The 21,679-nt window shown below is 39.4% G+C and overlaps 1 protein-coding gene across 4 annotated transcripts in view; it reads left to right on the top strand.

Annotated features, from left to right (window-relative positions):
• mpv17 (mitochondrial inner membrane protein MPV17) overlaps positions 1-19,720 on the top strand; it is an 87,593-nt gene extending 67,873 nt beyond the window's left edge. For 3 of the 4 annotated variants that reach the window (XM_041187326.1, XM_041187329.1, XM_041187328.1), the window contains exons 6-8: positions 8,750-8,782; positions 10,645-10,697; positions 15,149-19,720. In XM_041187326.1, coding sequence (XP_041043260.1) covers positions 8,750-8,782; positions 10,645-10,697; positions 15,149-15,218 — 156 coding nt within the window. In that variant the 3' untranslated portion in view covers positions 15,219-19,720. Of the gene's footprint in view, positions 1-8,749; positions 8,783-10,644; positions 10,698-13,929; positions 14,096-15,148 lie in introns of those variants that run through there. The other variant, XM_041187330.1, reaches the window with a different exon arrangement.
• Positions 19,721-21,679: the final 1,959 nt, after the last annotated feature.

Here is a 21,679-nt window from a genome sequence, read left to right as displayed (position 1 = left end):
ATGTTGTTCACAGAATCACATCTAATATTGGACATTGTGTTTTGAGTTTTGCAAGTACGGGCTGGTTGGGACATGCTGTTTGATACGATCCACCAGACTTTGGGATGTACAACCTACATACCTGGCATCACACTAGCTCTGAAATTCATATACCACATCACTCATTTGTGTGATAGGCAGAACATCTTTTTGGTTTGAAGGCAGCATCCTGTAAGTGGTGAATACCACTCGTGTTGCTGCTGCATAGTATCAGCGTGAAACAGCTAACCTCACCTGTTGTTCAAATGTTTGCAGTACCTTGCCCTTCCAGGGTAATCTGAGGTAGACTGGGCATTGTTCGGGGCCGAAAGTGACAGCCTTCCATCAAACCATTCACCAGTGAAGAAGTTGGCAACTTGAGTGGAAAAAATAGGCATAGAAAATAATCAAGAAATGAAATTACTTTTAAGTTGTGGTTTTGCCATCGTACGTGCTAATATTGGGCTGCAATTTGGCTCTAAGTCGTGAAGCAACGGCACTCACTGCAGACCTCTTATAAAAGCTGTCCACATAGATCCAGCAATCTGTGTAGTGTTTTCCAATGTTAATTTGAATCTGGGGCCAAGTGAAGGAGATTTCCAGGCATCCAGCCACACTGATGTCATCAACCAGGGTAAGCAACCAATCACATTGAAGTATCCTCAAATGTAGCAAACTAGTAAATAAAGAACCACTGATTATCCTTCAGATTTAATTTAAATTTTCAGGTAGTGAAATAAATAATTATGATTTGATTAATGTGGAAGCTAAAATATCATAACCTTTATTTTTTTTAACATAATGGAAAAATTTGACATTCCACAAAATGAAATTAACTTTTCAGCACACAGGAGGGTGTTTGCTAGCAATTATGAACTTGGTACACCATTAAAAACCCAGCTACACCTCATTCAACGAGCTGTAACTTTTCCAAGGGTTTTTAACACGAGACTATCTGCGCAAAAGTAGAAGATTTTGCCAACTCCCTGATTTTGCTTCGGGATTGCAATGGGGTGGACCTGAACAGCACAGGTTCTGGAGAAACATAGAATCACTAACAGCGACTTATTGATTTCTGTGCAATGCTGCACATGTGCAGTCTCCAGAAGTTTCTGTCAGTTTCAGTGAAATAATGACAAATGGACACTGCCAGTTTTGCAGTCATTACCGGCACAAATCCAGCCTAACGTACTTTGCCCCTGTTGTGTCATGTACCTCTCTGTATTGGCTCTGGATGTGTCTTACCGAATATTGTATTGCTGCCTCGCGAATTGGCGAGCTCCAGATGGTGTACTTCGCAGCCAAACGACTGAACTTTTCAATGTTTATTATGGTTGTTAGCTGCTGGAGAAGCATTAAAGGGATTGCAGTGAGATTATGATTTTCCTCCTATTTTATCATTATCACTCATGAAAATTGTGAAGATGGGATTTTTAAAAAAACTATTTGAGGGAATGTGGTGGTATTTTGCAAAGAAGGCTGTCTGTGTGAGTGTGTGTGTAATTAAACTGGGGTAAGGTTAGTAAAGGCAGCTTGTCTGTGGGAGCAGCGAGATGAATGGTAAAGGAGATAGATGCATGCATTTGTAATGAGAGGCCATGGTGAAGTTGAATATACAATAAAATAGGTTGGTTTTGAAATTTATATTATAAGTAGGAAATCGACTTTTCAGCCGTTAAATTTCAAAGGGAGTTTAGAAGTGACGAGGGACTTTTACAGCTGACAAAGGTTTCATAGGTAAACAAGGGAAGGTTATGAAATTTAATTTTACCTGAAAGTGAAGGCAGTAGGAAAACATGAAAATGTTTTACATTTTGGAAAAATTGAGTTCAAAGAGATGCTTAGAACAATGGAGCCTAAGACCAAAGGGGGAAAAGGATAATTAAGGAAAGATGTTTATTTGAGATTTGTGGGGGAGATGTCCGGAAACCAGCACTGTGCTGACAAAAGTTGTGGATTTGAAGCAGCCATCCAGTTTTAAGCCAGAGAAGTCTTTGTTTTGAAAAAGCAGGCTGTTTCTGAACCTTTCTTTTTGGTTTTTCATGGCAGAGTGAAAAAGAATGTGAAGTTGTGTGGTATATTTTATTAAAGTAGCAACAGTTTTTTGCCTTGGGTGATATTGGATTTTTAAGGTTAACATTTATATTGCCAAGTAGTTTGCTTGTATGTTCTGACCAATTGGTTTTTTTTGGGGGGAATGTTTTGTAAGACTGTGTTTTAAAATGAAGGCTGTAATTTTAATCTTGTGCGCTTAAGATTTTTTTCTTCTTGTTACACTTTTAGGATTTTAAAATTAAAAGATTTACTGGGATTCTAGGCTCTTGGGATTAGTAGTTTTCCCCCTCATTTTCAAAATACAAAAAAAAGGGCTATGATCAGTCAGACGAGCTTCCCTCTCGGATTTGGCTTGTTCAGTGAACAACATTGGCTCCAGTTGTCACAAAATCACATCCTCATGAATAGTGGATTTGAAAGCCTTGCATTACCATGATTTTTAATCGTTTTTATACTTTTTTTTCTTGTGTTTAACCAACACTGGTTTTCCCCAACCTCCAATACATGTTTGGGTTAGCGAGCACAGGGTATAACATGTGAACAAGACTTGGTCCTGATTGGGAAGGATCCAACAGAATTTCAGTGAGGGTAGCGGATGGGAGGTCAGTCAAGTGAACATTGAAGTAGTCAAAACAGAAGTTAACAAAGGCACGGGTGAGGGTTTTAGTAGAAGATGGGCTCAGGCAGGGATGGTGAAAGCTGATTTCATGGAGATAAAAGTAGACCATCTTTGTGATGGAGTAAATATTGGGTTGAAAGCTTAGCTGAGGTTAAAACTGGAGGTTGAGGCCACAACATATCAGCTTCAACCTGAGATGAAGAAAGAGAATGGAATCAGTAGTGAGGGATATGGATTTTGTGTGTGCACGCCCAAGAAGGGTGGTTTCAGTCTTCCCAATATTTTACTGGAGAAAATTGCACTCACCCAGGACTGGATGTCACACAAGCAAGTTGACAACACAGAAACAGAGGAGGAGTTGAGAGAGGTAAAGCTGGATATCATTTGTACCTATGTGGAACATGTCTTTGGATGATGTTGCTTGTAAATGAAGAGCAAAAGAAGGACCCCAGAGGTAATGGTTTGGGCAGGAAGAGAAGCCATTGCTAGAAATGTTCTAGCTCTGTGGGGATAGGCAAGAGTGGAACCAACCAAATACAGTCAACTCAGCTAGACAGTAGAGGAGATCTTGTGATTGATCATGTTACAGGCTGCAGGGAGATGGAGGAGTGCAAGGAGGGTTAGTGTACCGTGGCCACATTCATAAAATGTCCATTTGTGAAGTAATTTAAAGTCCTGCTTAGAAACAAACTCCTGGTTGCTGTTGATCTGAATTAATTAGCTAAATTTGAACAACACAAACCAGAAGGAACCACTCGACATGTCACCTGAGTATCTTTTCCAGCCAGGAGACCCCACATGGTAGCTTTTCGGTGGAGTAATTTTTGACTGCCAAAATGGTCAATTTCACCAGAGGTGGAAATTTTAGCGTGCTCAATTTAAACTCCTGCTGTGGGAGTAAATTAGATTGAAAGCACTGCTAGCTCAACATTATTGCTTTCTGTCTTTCAATATCACCTCATCCCTCTGCTTGGCCATCTTCCATATGTAAGAGTCTTCCTTCAATAAGATGAAAGTCAAGATGTGTAGTTACCCTGAAAAAGTAACTAATGCCTTTACTTAGTCTGGAACCTCAGCTGGACAGAGGGGTGACTTTCAATTTCGGCAGCAGCCGAAAGGCACTGTTGCCAGATTGATTGCTTGCTACATGCCCTGCCTATTGACACATGGAGCTCAGTTGAAAGATTGAGCAGCTGATCTACCATGCCCAGTTTTCCAATGCCAGCGTGTTAAAAATTGCCCTTAGTATATCCATATTATTATATCTGATTTTGCTTAACTGGCTAATGGTTTTTCACAACACTAGTCAATTCTTGGCAGAAATCTGAGAGTTTCTGATGCAGGTTTTTTTTCAAAACTGTTAATTTTGGGGGTGAAAAGAAAATAGTAGTAATAACAGATCACGTGCAGTTTTTGTTATTAACAACAATGTGCTTCAGATCCCCTAAATATACAAAACATTACTTTGATATGCCAGAATTGGGAAATGGCCAGCAAATTGTGATCGGTCATGGTGAGCAATGCTTAATATTCATGCTGTGACATTTATTGGCAAGGCAAACCATTGTTACCTTTTGTGGACTTTAAATAGATTTTGTTATTTAATTGCTGATTTTTAATTTAATTGCTCAAGGATTCAAGCACCTTTGGACTTGATCTTCATGATTACAGTTCTAAAGTGAGATGGGAGAAAGCTTTATACTCGATTATTTTTCCCGGAAAGGACAGACTGCTTTAGATGGAAATTTGATGGCATCAATATCAATTTCAGAGAAAAACTCAGGACTCTGCACTGAGGCTGATTAATTGTTTCAGTTAGCCTGCAAGGTTTACAGGCAGTGCAGGAGGCAGATGAATATCCCAAACCAGAGATTATCTAGCAGTCTATAAAGGACGTCACCCTTGAGCTGATAATATAATTTGATGCTTTGGTTCCTGTGGGCATAACTCATTCGGTATAGAGATAGAACTATTATGCTGGAATTGATTGTCGGTGAAGACTGCCTTTGCTATATTGTAGAAAACATATCTTAAAAGTTACCTTTTATGATCACACACTTTCAGCTTGGCCTATCTTTTGATTCAACTCCCAATATCTTCATAAAAGCAGCTGTGGCCACACTGAAAGCCTGTTCACATGAGCTTTTTAATTATTTTCCTTTTTGCAGCTATTCTTCAAGTTGTAGAACTGAAATTAAACTTTCTATTTGACAAATTTTGCTCCATGTTCTCATCATAGAAATATTGATAGTACGGTACTGGATATGTAACCTGTAAATCACAGAAGAAACTACTGAGGTCTGAAAAGTAGAATTTATAGGGGTTAAAGATAGTCAATGACAGGATAGACTTTCTATCAGACACATTTCACATATACATGTTTAATGTGTTATTTCTCTGCCTGTGTAAAAATACCATAGAAGAAATATAGTACATTAAGTACTCAGGATATGAACATCACCAGTTGAAAGTTCTGCATTTTTATATTTCCTTTGTTTTCTGAAGATTTTAATATAGCTTTACACAAGTCTGCAATTATGTGATCTTTTTATATTGCCGCTTTGTACCTACCCTCATTAAAACAAATGCATTGATGATGTTTGTTGCCACCCCAACACCTGTGCGCCACTGTTTCTTGTAAAATGTATTATCAAAAATTGACTATGCTTCTGAAGAATGTTAAACGTCAGAGCCGGAAGCATTGCAACCCTGCCAGTCTAATCTGTTCAGATTTTAGCGCTAAGTATTTTTAAAATTGTAAATGCTTAACAGCTTCCATATATTTATCTGAACAGAAAACCAAAGCCACTGATAAGTAGGGCAGAATGCATATGCAAGTGCTGTTGGGTGTTTATTTTCCACCTCTGATTTTCTGTTTGCCTCTGACAGATGCAGCAATTTGCATTTGGTTCCTTATCCATGGGTTATGGCAGCATTCAGTACCTTGCCAAACTGGTTTTCTTTCAGATGACAGATGGTGGTGGGAAGCTGTTATGAAAATATAATAATTTTCATAATATTATTATGATTTATTGTAAATCTGGTTAATAGTGGGGTGTGGATTAGTTTCTGTGTGCGTGTGTGTGTGTGATTTAAATTAATTGGAGACAGCTAGTCTAGAAGCTTCGAGTTATCAACAAGAAGCTAGGTTTGAAATGCTGAATATGTAAATATGGCTGAAGTTTCAGAACGTGAGGTATAAGGAACATTTGCATTATTGGATAAATTATTTTGTTTAGCTGGCGCAATGGGGGAACAATGGAATTTGTCTTAAAAAGTGAGAAACATGTATAAAGGAGATGAAGCTATGTGTCAGAGAAAAGGGCATTCTAAGATCTAACACAAGTGTGAAAAGCCTCCAGCTTCTATGTATCAAGTTGCTGCCTACAGGAACCGAAGCTGAGAAAACTCACCTTGAAGCTCACTGTCCAGGGTATCATGTTGCTTTGCCTGGGTCTGTTTAAATCTATTTGTTTTTACTGTTGACATAACAGAGGTGTAATTGGGAGTCGGATTAATTAGCGGTTTTATAGTAGTAATTCATAGTCCTATGTATGTGCTTAAAATCTTTTCTTTTGTTAATGTTTAATTTAGTTTTCTAAAAACCTCTGAAGCCATGGTGGTCTTATTACTTCTGAATTCAGGGCATGCATCTCGAAAGAACATACAAATTTGCAAAACAATTGTGACCACGTGATCGAGCTTCCCTCATGGATTTGATCTGCCTGGCACACATCATCTGCCATATCATAGCAAGGCTTTATGACTATGGAGGTTATCTCAGCTGATCTAGAACTATCCTCATTAGATGTCATACACGTACTTCACTGCAGGAGATTCATTAGCTAATATCAGGAGTTGAGAACCCTGGCGATTTCCCCCCTCTTTACTTCAGGGAAGCAGAGTTTACTGCTTTGTGATTAACTAACTCAGTAAAGACTAAATAAAATCCAGGATATTCTGACCTGTGTGGATTCGTTCCACATCAAGGCAGTGCTTTCATCCATCAATCTTTTTTTCTTTAATTTTTAAAATAAACCAAAAATCTAGGGGCAGTGTTTCCCAACTGCTCGATATGTGGTCCAGGAGTAAAGGAAACAAAATTCTACTCTGGTGTGTTTGATTGGGAGAAATTTGATCTACCTATTGCTCAGTGATTTTTGTTTTCTGTCCAATTGCGATTAATTTATTGTCAGTGTTTCTGTTCAGGCCAGTGAAATCATAAAGAAATATTTCAAAAATTATATTTATATAGCACTTTTCCCATCTTCATGCTCAATGGCTTGTTGAAGCACAGTCACTGTAAACAGCAGCAGGGTGTCGAGCAGCAGAGATCTGAGCTGATGACTCTCTTTTGCTGATGTTGATGGATCGATATTAGCCAGGATAGCAAGAGAACTCCTGCTCATCTCCAAAAAAGTGCTATAGGATCTTTTTACATCCACCTGGAAAAGGTTCCATGTCTAACGTGAAAGATGAAGGGAGAAGAAGGAAAAGTTAGGGTAATACATAACGGCAAATAGGTAAGAAAGGCAAGAGAAAAGGGCAAAATACACTGATAACATATTTTTTAAAAATTCTTTATTGTTTTCAATAAATGTTTCTACTGTTTATAGAAGGATTTTAAAATTACACTGCACAGGAATATTGTTCAGTTGAAGCAGGGGAATATGTTAGAAAAAAACAATGCCAATTTGAGAAGTAGAATAGAATGCAATGTAGATTGAGGAACTGGGAGATGCAAAACAGGTATGCTGTGTGCTGCCCTAACAGTTGGGAGAGCGATTTTACAGCATCATTTCTTAGCATAAGATGGTTCCTTAGTACATGTGAAGACAGGAAATGATGACAGTTTTCAGGAAGTGTGTGAAGGTACATTTTTAATATATTATAGATTTATATGTATAAACACCCTGTTTGACCTCCTATATGTACTTATTTAGCTGTACCCTCTGTTTTGATGATGAAGTACAGCTCCATTCACAATCTTTGGTTGGCCCAAAGCACTTCACCACCAAATGGGGAGTTAAACGTGGTCCCTGTTGTAACAGAGGAAATACTGTGACTAATTTGCACGTAACAAGGTCCTACAAATAACAATGAGATGAATTACCAGGTAACCGGTGTAAGTGATGTTGGTTGAGGGATAAATGTTGGCCAAGTCAGGGGGAGCACTGCTGCCCTCTTTGAATAATGTCGTAGAATCTTTTGCACCTATCTCAAGAGGGCAAATGGGGCTTGGTTCAAAGTCTTATTTGAAAGATTGTACCTGAGACAGTATAATACTCCCCCAGTACTGCACTAAACTGTCAGCTTAGGTTATATACTCAAGTCTCTGGAGTAGGACATGAAACCATGACCTTTCAACTTGTAATTGAATGCTACCACTAAGTCATGGCTGACACAGCAGGTCAAAGTCCAATAGGACCAGTTGTTAGTGCTTGTTCTGTATGGATTTTTGGAACATAATGGCACATTTCTGACGGTTAACATAAATTCCACTTGGTAAGAGAAGTCCCTAAGTTAGAATTCTAACATTGAAGCAGATGTATTTTTGCTTTCACCTCATACATATCTTTGCAGATAGGAAGAACATGTACATACATTGCTCCTGTTTCAGTTAAACAAAATAAGTGACAGCCATTTGCTCACTCATTTCTCAGGGTAATGACTTGACCAATCAGGCTCAAGCTGCCTGGTTTAAATTTCAAACGATGCTTGGTAGTTAACTGTCAGTCACCATCATTGGTGCATTCTCCATGGCAACACCACTTGCCAACCAATCAGCACTCTCTTCACATATGGGAGAAATTGTTGTTTTCCCCTCATATTGGTATTCTTGTGAGTGTCCTGATGAGTGCAAGATGAGAAGATTAGTCATGTCTCTTTATTTCAGCAATATCACAAGTGTACAATTTGAGAACTTGTACAAATACATTCACCTTTTGTAACTATACCCAAAGATTTCCACAACTTAATGATTGAGTTATAGTAAAGTAAAATTCAAGCTGTAATCTTATCAAATGATTTTAACTATTTATTTGTTCTCTTTTACAGGATTATAAAGATACATTGGTATCAAACTACTTTGTAAGTAATAGCATCTATTTAAATTCTGCTGTTGAGTATTTAAGTGGTATTGTCAACTCAGCAATATGCCAGCCTCAGTCACTACCTTTCACCCTTGAATCTAAAATGTCAGCCTTGCTGGAAATGTTAGAGAAAAGAGGTTGAGGGTAGACCATTGAGTATCTGAGTGGTACTGGATTTAGAGTGCCAAACATGGAAGGTTCTTTTACCTCTTCATCAACCATTATAATAAGACTCAAGTCAAATATGTCACACAACAAAAATATCCTAACCATGAACCACAGCCTTACCATAGAAAAATACCTAGATAGCAAGCATAAAACCTCTGTTAATAGCTTTGTTTTGAAGAAAGGTTTGTCCTTAGCCCCCTCCTGATTCTCATGCTACGCAGCAGTGACATCACTGGTTTCCAGATGTACCCATCCCTAACTCACCACCACCTCTCTCAACCTCCCCACTGTGTCTCAATTGTCAGATTTCCATTCTGACTTCAAGCACTGGATAAGCTGAAATTTCCCCCAACTAAAGATTGAGAAGACTGAAGGCATTGCTTTCAAAGCTCATCACAAACTCCATTCCCTATCCGCTGACTCCATCCCTCTCCTGAAAAGTGTCTTGAGACTGAACCAGATTGTTCACAATCTTGGTGTCATGTTTGACTCCAAGATGACCTGACTACATGTCTGCACTGTCACTCAGACTGCCTATTTCCACCTCTGTATTATCACCCAACCCCACTCACGCCTCAGCTTATGTGCTGCTGAGACTTTCATGTTACCTGTAGGCTTCAACTGTTCAGATTCACTCCTGGCTCCACCATTCATAAATTTGAGTTTGGCTACATTGGTCTCCAGTAAAGTAATGCTGAATTTTAAATGTTCCATCCTTGTTTTCAAATCCCTCTCTGGCTCAACCATCCTTATCTCTGTAATCTCCAATCCTAAAACTCTCCCAAGTTTTCTGTGCTCCACCAATTCTGGCTTCTTGCATGTCCCAGATTTTAATCGATGCATCATTGGTGATCTTGCCTTCAGCAGTCAAGAGCCTAAACACTAGAATATCCTTCTCAAACCTCTCAAAGCTTTTTATGAAACTGCCCATTTGTGGTTTAGCATCAAATTTTATTCATAACTTTTCTGTGAAGTGCTGAAGGATATTTTTCTACGGTAAAGGTTCTCTCTAAGTAAATGTCTTTTGATCTTGTTGAAGGCTTCAACATCCAAAAGGTTGTACTGGTTTCTCAACAGATGCAACCTTATCTGATTTGTTTCCAACATTTTCTGTCTTTGTTTTATCTGGTCACTTTTCATTCCAGTTCAGCACCTTTCATTGTTTCTTTTGTTTATTTTTAACATGAATTTCATTAGGTGATAGCCATTATTTCCCAAGCATTCAGCTACCTACAGCTTACTTGATCTCCTGCAACCTCAAGAGATCCTTTTTCATTTTGACCATAGCTTGTAACTTCTTCCAATCTACCTTATGGTAATTAAAGCCTCCCATTATTGTCATGCGGATACCACTGCAATCCTCTGTAAATTGTATTTAGACCTCGTCCTCAATTCCTTCCCACATTTCCCAGTAACCTATATTATACTTCTTGTATTGTAACGAATCCCAGAATATTAATAGGGTAAGATGAAATCTTGTGTTGTCAATAAACCAGCACAGACCTATTGGGCCAAAAGGCTTTTTGGCTGTGCTGTAAATTCTATGTAACGTTGTATGATTATTTTTGGTATTGATAATTTCCACAGCAGAAGGCATCCACTTGATTTTGTTTCCAGTTATGCTAGTTAGAATCTAATTCTGTAACCTTTATAGCAAAATGTGTAAAACTAACCTTTTGTTTTCTTTTAAAGATCTGGCCAGCTGTACAAGTGCTAAATTTCTACTTTGTGCCACTAGTTTACAGGTAAAGAAAAAAAAAGTTAATTATTTCCAGAGTTAATCATCCAAAAAAATTGCAAGTTCTGCCAAGGTAATAGGAAGTGATGGCATTGGTTTCCTAGTCTGAATGAGCTCCTGATATAAAGGATGCCTGCCTCTGGAGGTGGCTGGTTGTCGGACAGGATTTTCTGTGTGCTGTACCTTAAATAGGAATGAACTTATATTTCAAGGGGGATGGTGACGTAGTAGTAAGGTCACTGGGTGCATAATCCACAAGCCCAGGCTAATGCCCTGGGGACAGGGGTTCAAACCCCACCAAGGCAGCTGGTGAAATTTAAATTCAGTTAATAAAGTCAAGTAATTAATCAGTCTCAGCAATGGTGACTATGATATCATCATCGATTGTTGTAAAAACCCACCCAGTTCACTAATGTTCTTTAAGGAAGGAAATCTGCCATCCTTATATGGTCTGGCCTACATGTGACTGCAGATCCATAGCAGTGTGATTGACTCTTAACTACCCTCAAAGGGTAATCAGGGATGGGCAACAAATGCTGGCATTACCAGTATTGCCCAAATCCCATGAAAGAATAATTTTTAAAAAAAAACAAGATTCTCGGGTAACTGCAATTGTGGACTATCTATTTCTGGTGCTGCCTCCTGTGCCTGGCATCTGTCTTTTGTTCCTTCCCTCCTTTTCCCCAAGTAACAAAAAGAGAAGTATTTCCTTCTGGATGGCCATGGTCCAATTGTAAATTGCACCAGCTTAAAGCGGTGGTAGTGTCAGCCTGCATCACAAACACATGAAGAATAAAGTGGAATAGAAAAAGCCAGAATTAATACCCGTACAAAAATCATCCTGCAGGTTCCAAACCTCCAGTAGTATGATGTCAACTCCCTTTGAAGTGCTGATCTCCTCTCAGCATTCAATCATCAACACGGAAAGCTCATTTTATATGGGGGAGGGGTTGGTTTACATATGTAACATTCTTGACATGAATCACAAGAAATTGCAAGCACCGTTAATTTGCTTTGATGCAAGATTGATTAAGATCATACAAACTGGAGTTGGGTTCTCAGTCCTGCATCGGGAACCTGAAGTTGGAACCACTTCTGGGTCCCGACCTCACTTGGCCTGCTTCAGACATACCCGCCCTGATTTTTAAAGGGCCAGGCCAATTGATGGCAGCAAGCGGGCTGGCCGTCAAGTTAAGGATGGCAGGCAGACTCCTGAGGCTGGAGGACCAATAGGAGGAGCTCCATCACTGACACATAGGCAGCCCCAGTGGCAGAGTGGGAAACTGCTGATTCATGATGGAGAGAAAGAGCGCACCTCAACAAGGAGGCACTCTCTCTGAAGAAGAGCTCAGTTTAATTCAAAACAGCCACAGCTGCCTGGCCATGATCATGGGGGGTCACCCCCTCCTCCATCACCGTGTGCTGCAGCTGTGGCCTGGTGACCATGACTGGTACAGGTTGGGGGGGTGGGGGGGGGGGCCTTGCAAGATTAATCACGGATGCTCCTCCCTTCCAGATGTGAGCCAGCCATGGTTACTTAGCCGTGGTCTCGGCCGATGTTGCTTGCCCACGTTGTCAACTGGAAATCCTGCTTGGCACAGGAATGGGTTCTTAATGGGCTGCGAAATTAGTCCCTATTTGCTCTCAGTTGGCTATTTGTCATTAACTGGCAGGCAGCCAATCTGACCCCGACCCGGCCTCTCTAGAAATGCCTCGGAATTGGGATTGTGGTGCCGCACCGACACAATGGCCAGCAGCACAAAATTGCAGGCCCCACTACCTCTGTTCCCAATCATGAGATGCTTCCAAAATCCAACCCATGGGAGCAGGAGTAGGCTATACAGCCCATTGAGCCTCATCTGCCATACAGTAAGAATTTCTACATCAGCTTTACTTTCCGGCCCATCCCTGTATTCTTGATCCCTTTCAGTGCCCAAAAATCTATTGATCTCAGTCTTGACTGAGCATCCGCAGCCCTCTAGGGTAGAGGATTCCAAAGATTCATAATACATTATTAGGTGAAATCCTTGGTTATTTTCTGTGCCCTTCACTGAGTTTACAACCACCAGGGTTGTCCACTGCAGCCTGCCCAATTTTCAAGTCATGATCAGGGATCCAGTTGGCGGAAATCCCACCTCACCAGAACTCTGCCACCCCCCCCTACCAGAGTCCATGGCACATCACTGAAACCTGGAGGGGGCAAAATATTATCAACCCAAGTAGATACCCATCTACAGGCATTTTGGTAGAATTACTTGTCAATTGCTGTTGCTCTGATATAGAACAGTCATTTCTAGGGTTGAAAACATTGTCCCAAATGATATTTTTCACAGTAGAAACCAGAAAATACAAGCCAAAAGAGAGAATTTGGGGTGTTCCTCAAGCTCAATTTAAATTAGTTGTAATAGTATCCAGGCTTTTCTTTAACTTGTCTTAATCAGCCAGGAAAAAATGCACAGTGTAGCAAGGCACTGAAATAAAACTTAGGCTGTCATTTCTCCAGAGACACTTGCAATGTTCTTTGACAATATAGTTTCTTTAGTGGTGTTTAAGAGGCAGCTTGACAAATACATGAACAGGATGGGAATAGAGGGATACGGACCCCGTTTTAGTTGACGGGCAACATGATCGGCGTAGGCTTGGAGGACCGAGGGGCCTGTTCCTGTGCTGTACTTTTCTTTGTTCTTTGTTCTTATAGCTATCCAGTGTTAAAAAAAATTTGCCTCTCTGTAATATTCTAATATTATGGAGATTTCACAGTGTTGCTTGTTTTAAAAATCAAACACCAATGACGATTTTTTATTCGTCTCCCCAATTTCACTTGATTTTTAAAGTAGCTCCTGGTGTTAAGAACCCCTCCATCAAGACAGATTGCACCTGTTTGCTTCCTTTGGCTTAACACATTTGAAAGATTTTTTAATATTGAAATTATATTCTGTAATGCTGAAGGTCGACTGTTCACATTATGAACTGGAAAAATAATAGTGGTTCTAAACTACAAGAAAGGAATTCATGAAGTATACAAAACATAACATGAAGGTACTTCAGTAATTTTAATACATCTCAAAGTACCCACGAACAGAATGGAAGTTGGGTTGGGTGGAATGTGCCTTGAGCATTAGCTCAAATTTTCATATTTATGCAAGATTAATTTATCATACACTTGTTCATATGGTGCTACTTATCGGAATATGCTTTCAAGTTTTTTTTTCTTTGTTCCACCTCTGACCCCACATTAGGTTTGTGGGTGGACAGTGACATTCCATTACCACACTGGCCCGACCATGGACCAGCCACTGAGAGATGCTCAAGAACAACCTAGGAAACAGCAAAGTGGGAGGTTGCATCTGCTCTGCTTTTTGCACACAACACCAAACAAATCAAAATCTAACTGGCAGAGGAAAAATTAACCTTTATCTTATACTGCTGAATGTTGGTGCTTTATAAACATTGTGCACTGCTTGGCCTATCTGTCAGATCTAAAATATTTAATGTGTACAATTCTAACACAAACCAGTTTATGTTGTCTTTCTTCACCACTATAGAAGGAAATAATTGCTTTTGTATTACAAATTTCACTGGTACTATGGCGCCAGTTTTGCAGTTAGTGGCGAGCAAGCAATGCTGCTCATTACACTTGCCAGAGATTTTCTGTGGGTTTTTGCACTGGAACTTACTGTAATTAGAAATCCTAAACAGCGCAACACCCTCTACAGGAGACTGGGACCTGTGTGAACAGGGCAGGCGATTGTGCATCTCCTTAACCAATCAAATTGAAGACTCCTTAAAGAGACACGGACTCTGAAGAACCTTGATTTAACTGTAAACTAGAATAATTAAATAATTGTCAAATCATGTAAAGAACGTGAAATAGAAAAGGACAGGAAGATGGGATTGAAAGATGAGAGGCAAAGAAAAGGTTTAAAAATCTTATTTTTTCTAATTAAAATATGAGAAAACGAGACTCCATTCTTCCAAGTTAACTTTCTAGTTGGGAGAAATTGCTAGCAATTAGGACTTACCACACTGTTAAACACTTACACTGGATTGGAGCAGCCTTAACTTTTCTGCCTTGTTTAGAAGATATCTGGTGGTAAGTTCTGCCGCTTCATGCCCTCCCATGTGTTTCAGTGAGAGTGTTTTGACAAAGTACCGCATGGCGAAGCTTCTAGAAGAACAGGGTAACTTGGACAGCAAATTCCTGATTTTCACATTTAACTGCATCCGTGCCTTGCTGTTACTTTTCCCGTGTTGTGTTCATATGCATCAGAATAACCACTGTCGTGTAGCAAATTTACTATTTCACAGCAAAGTAATTTTCCAGTCATCGCTTACTTATCTGATTTTGTAACTTGACAGAAAACTTTTTTTAAAAAAAAACTAAAATTCATTATTCCTGGCAAATAGATTACTAAAATTATTTATGTCACTCACAGTTTTTTTTATTTTAACACACAGGTTGCCACTTATTCAGATTGTTGCACTGATGTGGAATACCTACCTCTCATGGATGGCAAACAAAATCTGAGATTTATGAGTAATTATTGTATTTCGGTTCACTGGCAAAAGACAGATGGATTTTCTGAACTACTTGACAGGATCTTTCTATTTACTGAAATGCTAACATTGTAGTGTAATGCTGTTGTAATTATTCTGGGGTTGTGTTGGGAGATTTACATTGCTCTGTCATTTAGCTTTGTTTACATTATATATCATCCATGTCCTCGGCAGAAATAGCAATTCCTCTCTCTCCCACCTCAGACATTAAGAAAGCAATTTCTAATGTGAATGAAACTGTTAACAGTTGGCAGGAAAAGAAAACTGGAAAAACTTTACAAGATCTGAACTTCTTGAAAAACTTCAGCAAATTGCTTTTAATGACAAACCAAACTGTGCACAAAATAATTGTGTGAAACTAGGTTTCAGCTCAGTTTGCACACATCTGCCTTTTGGGATGAAGTACACATTTTAGTTGCTTAAATTTGTTTTGGACCAATTTGAAACAGTAATGATAGGAATTCATTGTCAGTCATTATTTTACGTGGTATATTCAGTTTAATTGTTTCCTCCCTTTCCCCAATTTATGAATAATAGCTTGCATCAGCTTAAAATAAATTGATTATCCAGGGGAGTAAGTTTCTCCCAGTAATTAACTTATTATAGATGCCAATTCACTGGACATTGCTGAAGAGGGGAAAAATGATATTAAAATAATAAGCAAATTTTGAAGTTAACATGCCCAAGAACTAAGTACAAGGATATAAAATAATACAAAGAGGAATAAAGTACATTGGATAGGTATAAAATAATTTTTACCTCAAATAAAATTGAGAATAGGCATCATTAGAACATTTAGATATTTTTAGAAAAATATTTGGTTTTCCCATTTATACTTAAGAGCTGTTACAAATTGTAACGCCTGTGGTCTGCATTTTCTTTAATTTTACTCTTCTGTAAACACCCTACATTCAAGCCATCTTTAACAACTAATTCTTATGGCAGAACTTCCAGTGGATTAACCTGCCTTGATGGTATGAACAGCACAGCTAGCCACTTTTGAGTATTGTGAACTAGATGCTTTCCCACAATCACTGTGCTGAAGCCTCCAAGAGAAAAATGAGCAAAAATGTGAATTAGCCAAGATTTGAATGAGTTTTCTAATTAAGAATCAAACACGCTATAAACATAGTAGCTACTGGATCAACACAGACATGCCAAGCACAATACACCACGCTGAAGAGAATAAAAGAATTTAAAGCAAACCACCAATGCTTAAGGTGAACTGCTACCTCATTTAAAATGGACAGGTGTATATATAAAACTTCATGGTTGCTAAGTCATAGGTCATAATGTACAGGAATTTCATTGTTACGTTTGGTTATTTAGTTCTGCAATTAATCACACAATTGTCACTCATTATCACTAAGCTAAAATTTATGCCAAAAAGACCAGGGGAGGAATTTTAGCTGTAAAATGTGACGAGCCGATCAAAGGTCCATTGACTTCAGCGGGACAGTAAAATCCCGCCGGCATAAAATTCCGCTCCCGTTTTTAACTTGGTTCAACTACTGCACTGACAATTTTATTGAAGTGTATGGCAAATGCCACAGGTTAATTTGCGGTATTCCTGAATTGGCATTTTATTTCTAATACTTCATTCCCTTTGGATTAACCGGCTTAACATTTTAGAATTCTAGACTCTTAGAAAATCAGTCTTTAAGCTTTAGTCTTTAAGCTGGGATCAAACACAGGCAAACGGTGTTTATACCTAACGAAATATATTAATATATCTTTGTTATTGTACATAAAGTACAAATTTTAGTTTACAGTCGCTTGGTGTTACAGACTTGAATATTGTTGAAAAGAGAGACATGTTACTGAAGCTTTTCACCTTGCACTCAGGACAAACGCAAAACTGCCAAATTTTAAGCGATTGCAACAGCTTACGCAACGAGAGAAGTGTGCTGATTAGGCTGGCAAGTCGACACTGATTAGCGAAATGTTGCCACGGAGAGAGCAGCAGGAAACTATTTGCAGAGAACAGGGTCCTTGCATATGGATGTAAGTCACTTCTAGCAAGTGTAAATGAGCCACATTGCGAGCTTGGCTGATTATCTAAAATTGGGTGTTAGTATAGCTATTAGTGCACTCAGGATTGTTCAGCAAGTGTTGTCCAACCTCAGAATTACATCTAATAGTAGACGTTTTGTCCTGGGTTTTGCAAGCGCAGGCTAGTTGAGTATGGTCTGTACTCTACTTATTACAAACAGCCGAAGGAAAATGTTTGATTCAGTCAGCCAATCATTGGAACATATGGCTTATATACCTGGCATCACGCTGGCACTGAAATTCATATACTATATTACTCAATTGTGTGGTAGGCACAGCATCTTTTTGGACTGACAGCCACACCCTATTTGTGGAAAATACCATTTGTGTCATGAAGGTAAGCTTTTGATAGACAAAAGCAGAGAATCCGCAGATTTCTCAACTAGCGTTGTCGCATTAGACTGTTCCATCTGAAAAGCGAATTTGCAGTGGCATGATTGGGCAACACTGGCTGAACAATCCTGAGTGCGCTAATTGTTACACTAACAACCAATTTAAGATAACCAGTCAAGCTCATAACATGGCTTTTTTATGCTCGCTGGAAGCGACATACATTCATACGCAAGGACCTCTGCAAACAAAAGGAATATGTTCAAGTCTTGTACCTTTTTTTTGAATTACCTGGAGACTTGGGCAGCCTATTACATTCTCCATGGCAATGCCTCATCCAATCAGCACCCCTTTTCGCCTGTAGTATAAATTGTTGTAATCTTTTAAAATTTGGCTGCCTTGAGTTTATCCTGATGAGTGCAAGACAAAAAGCTTTGGCGAATTGTCTCTTTTCAACACTTATAGTTTACTCTCTAAAGTATTATATTGATGCAACTGGATAATTAGCTTATGGTGAAGATAAAAACTGAATGTAGGAAAATGTGGAATAAACAAGAATGATTGGAAATGCACAATATATCGATAAAGAACAAGAATGATAATTTTAACGTTTGAGGAGGGGGAAGTATTTACAATTATCTGCAGTGAGGTGGGCTGTGAAAAGCAGAGTGCTCGGAAGCGTTTTGGGAAAGGGGTTGGGGGAGAAAAGTATAAGCCTCAGAGGAGAATCATAGTGATGCAGCACAGGAGGTGGTCATTCGACCTGAGTTATCCAGTTAGTTGCATTTCCCTGCTTTTTCCCCAAAGCCCTGCAAAGTTTTCCCCTAAAGTGTTTACACAGTTCCCTTTTGAAAATTCTGACTGCATCTGCTTCCACCACTATTTCGAGCATTCCAGATCATCATAACTTTATGCATAACAAAATTTTTCCTCATGTTGCCAGTTACCTCAAATCTTTGCCTTCTGGTTACTTGACCCTTTTACCACAGGAAGGCAGGGGCCGGGAGATGGGAACAAACAGGAGAGAATGGAATTCAAGGGCTTGAGTGGGAGGGGAGTTTGGGAAAGAGAAAATGGAACTACAGAAATTAACCTTCACAAATGCTCACAATTCATCAAGAAGCCCTGTTTTCTTAAACCCAATGTATTAAATGTAAGTTTAAATGAACAATGTAATTTTCCTCATGTATCACAATTTGTTACAAATCTGAGGGTGTCTAGCAGTGCAGGCTCAGTGCAGTACTGTACCACCGCTGTACTTGGCCGTGTCAGTTGTGTGATGAATGTGGTGAGTCTTTGCATCACAAAATTGAACAAAATGCATCAAGTTAAATAAGAAAAAGCATAGTTTTGTTTTCCAAAATACACTACATTTAAATATTAATATGCTTTTGAATATGTTCTCAGTGATAGATGTCATTGCTTTCAGCAGATCTGGGTATGTTGTATTAAATCTAATTTGTACGTCTGACTATGTTGACTGTTTTGCTTATCAGACCGTCATTTTATATGCAGTATTCCTATATTTTGTCACTTGCTCCACTCTTTCTCCTCTCCTAAGATCATTGCACCTGATTCAGAACTCATCCACTTGCACAGAGTTAAACTCAGGCCCATTGGTTCAGGCCATATCGCTGTTCCACTGCTGAGACTGCCCTCCTGTATCTTCCTCAGTTGTCCATTTTTCCTGAATGAGTTTCAGTCAATGCATGTTGGCAGACTGACCATGCAGAATATCACTGATGTTCAGAAACCTCCAGCCACGCTCAGTCGATGTGATCACGAGCAGGAACGCTGCCTGATATTTCTTCTATTAGGGACATAGGAGGCCTTTTATCTTGCCTGTGCCACCACTTTGAAATTGACTAACTCATTGTAGACCTGAGACCAAAATTGGGACCATTTGCTAAACATTTATTATCAACATGAACAATTTTATTACAGTTTGGAAAGCAATAAGTTGTCAGTTTAAATGGTTTTATCTTAAATAGCTAAATGATCTGTTTTTAATTTGAAATATACTGAACGTGATGTTCGGGGAATTTTGGGGGCCATTTAGTTATGAATTAATCTGTTATTGTAAAATAAAAATATGAGCTTTATAGAAAAAGCCAGACATTGAATTTTTTTTTTAAACCTGATAGTATTTGAACTTTAAAGCAAATGCATCCTGCTCCAGGCACTGTACTGAGATTTGAATTTAAAGTAATTTATTCCATTTGAGGAAATAAATGATCTGTCCTAGATTTTCCACATGTTACTGTTCTCTATCAATGAATAGAATGGTGACTTAATTTATTTTCAGAAAATTGGTCACACTGTATGTACAGAAATGGCAATCTAATTGTTTGTGATTTTCACTTTGGACAAATTTGAGCTAAAAGTTTTAATTGAGAAACAAATGAGTCTCTGAAGGCAGCACATGGATTTCTGGCTTATCTTTACATTCATCGGACAAAAAAAGTATAACTTTTGATGATTGATTTTGAATTGCAGCAATTTCCTCCACTTTGGCACTGGCAAAACCATAAAGCCAATTTTTTTTTTTTTTTTGCTTTTCCTGGTTGCCTTTCGGGAGTTACGTAGGCAACAGTCTATCCATGATGTTGAAATACATAAAGTAGGTTGCAATGATGTAAATTTCCCAAAAATATGATGGCATCACATGAAAGCGCAGAACAGTTTACTTGGACATCTAACAAGAGCGTGTCAAACAGCAGAAGCAGCAAGCGTTAGACAGAGCTAAGCAATCCCACAGCCAGTGGATCAGACCTAAGCTCTGTAGTCCTGTCACATCCAGTCATGAATGGTGGTAGACAACTAAAGTACTAACAGGAGGAGGAGGCTCCACAAATATCCCCATCCTCAATTCTGGGGTAGCGCAGCACAACAGTGCAAAAGACCAGGCTGAAGCTTTTGCAACCACCGACATTCAGAAGTGCCGGGTTGGCGATCCATCTCAACCTCCTCCCGAGATTTCAGCATCACAGATACCAGTCTTCAGCTAATTCAATTCACTCCCTATGTATCAAGAAATGGCTGAAGGCACTGGATACTGCCAAGGCTATGGGCTCTGATAACAGTCTGGCAATAGTATTGAAGACTTGTGCACCAGAACTAGCTACGCCCCTAGCCAAACTGTCCCAATACAACTACAAAACTGACAAAAATGTGGAAAATTGCCCAGGTGTGTCCTGCCACAAAAAGGATAAATCCAACCAGCCAATTACTGTACTCATCAGCAAAGTGATGGAAGGGGTCATCAATCAAGCTGCATTTACAAAACAATAACCTGCTTACTGATGCTCAGTTTGGGTTCCACCAGGACCACTCAGCTCCTGACTTCATTACAACCTTGGTCTAAACATGGACACAACTGAACTCCAGAGGTGAGGTGAGAGTGACTGCCCTTGACACCAAGCCAACATTTGACCGAGTGTGGCATCAAGGAGCCCTAGCAAAACTGAAGTCAGTGGGAATTTGGAAGAACTCCACTGGTTGGAGGCATACCTAGCACAAAGGAAGATGGTTGTGGTTGGATGTTAGTCATCTCAACCCTGGGACATCACTGCAGGAGTTGCTCAGGGTAGTGCCCTAGGCTCAACCATCTTCAGCTGCTTCATCAATGACTTTCTGAATGACCACCCCCCCCCCACCCCATCATAAAGACAAGTGGGGATGTTCGCTGATGGATACATAATGTTAATACCATTTGCGATTCCTTAGATACTGAAGCAGTCCATGTCCAAATGCAGCAAGACCTGGGCAATGGCATTACCATTGCTGAAGCCCAACTGCCAACATCAACATGTTACCATCGGTTCAGTTCAGTTGCTGTCTAGGACAAAGCAGCCCACTTGATTGATGGGTGCTGCACCCATCACCTTCAACATTCACTCACTCCACCACCAACACAAGTGGCAGCGGTGTGTGTACCATCACTCCCTCTATCACTGACGCACAGTAGCAGCAGTGTGTACCACCTACAAAGGCTCTGCAGCAACTCACCAAGGCTCCTTTGAAAACACCTTCCAATCCCATGACCTCTAC

The sequence above is a fragment of the Carcharodon carcharias genome, chromosome 5 (assembly GCF_017639515.1).
Source record: "Carcharodon carcharias isolate sCarCar2 chromosome 5, sCarCar2.pri, whole genome shotgun sequence".
Classification (NCBI taxonomy): Eukaryota; Metazoa; Chordata; class Chondrichthyes; order Lamniformes; family Lamnidae; genus Carcharodon; species Carcharodon carcharias.
Note: the sequence above shows the minus strand (reverse complement) of the source record. Positions and strands in the feature narration are given on the sequence as shown.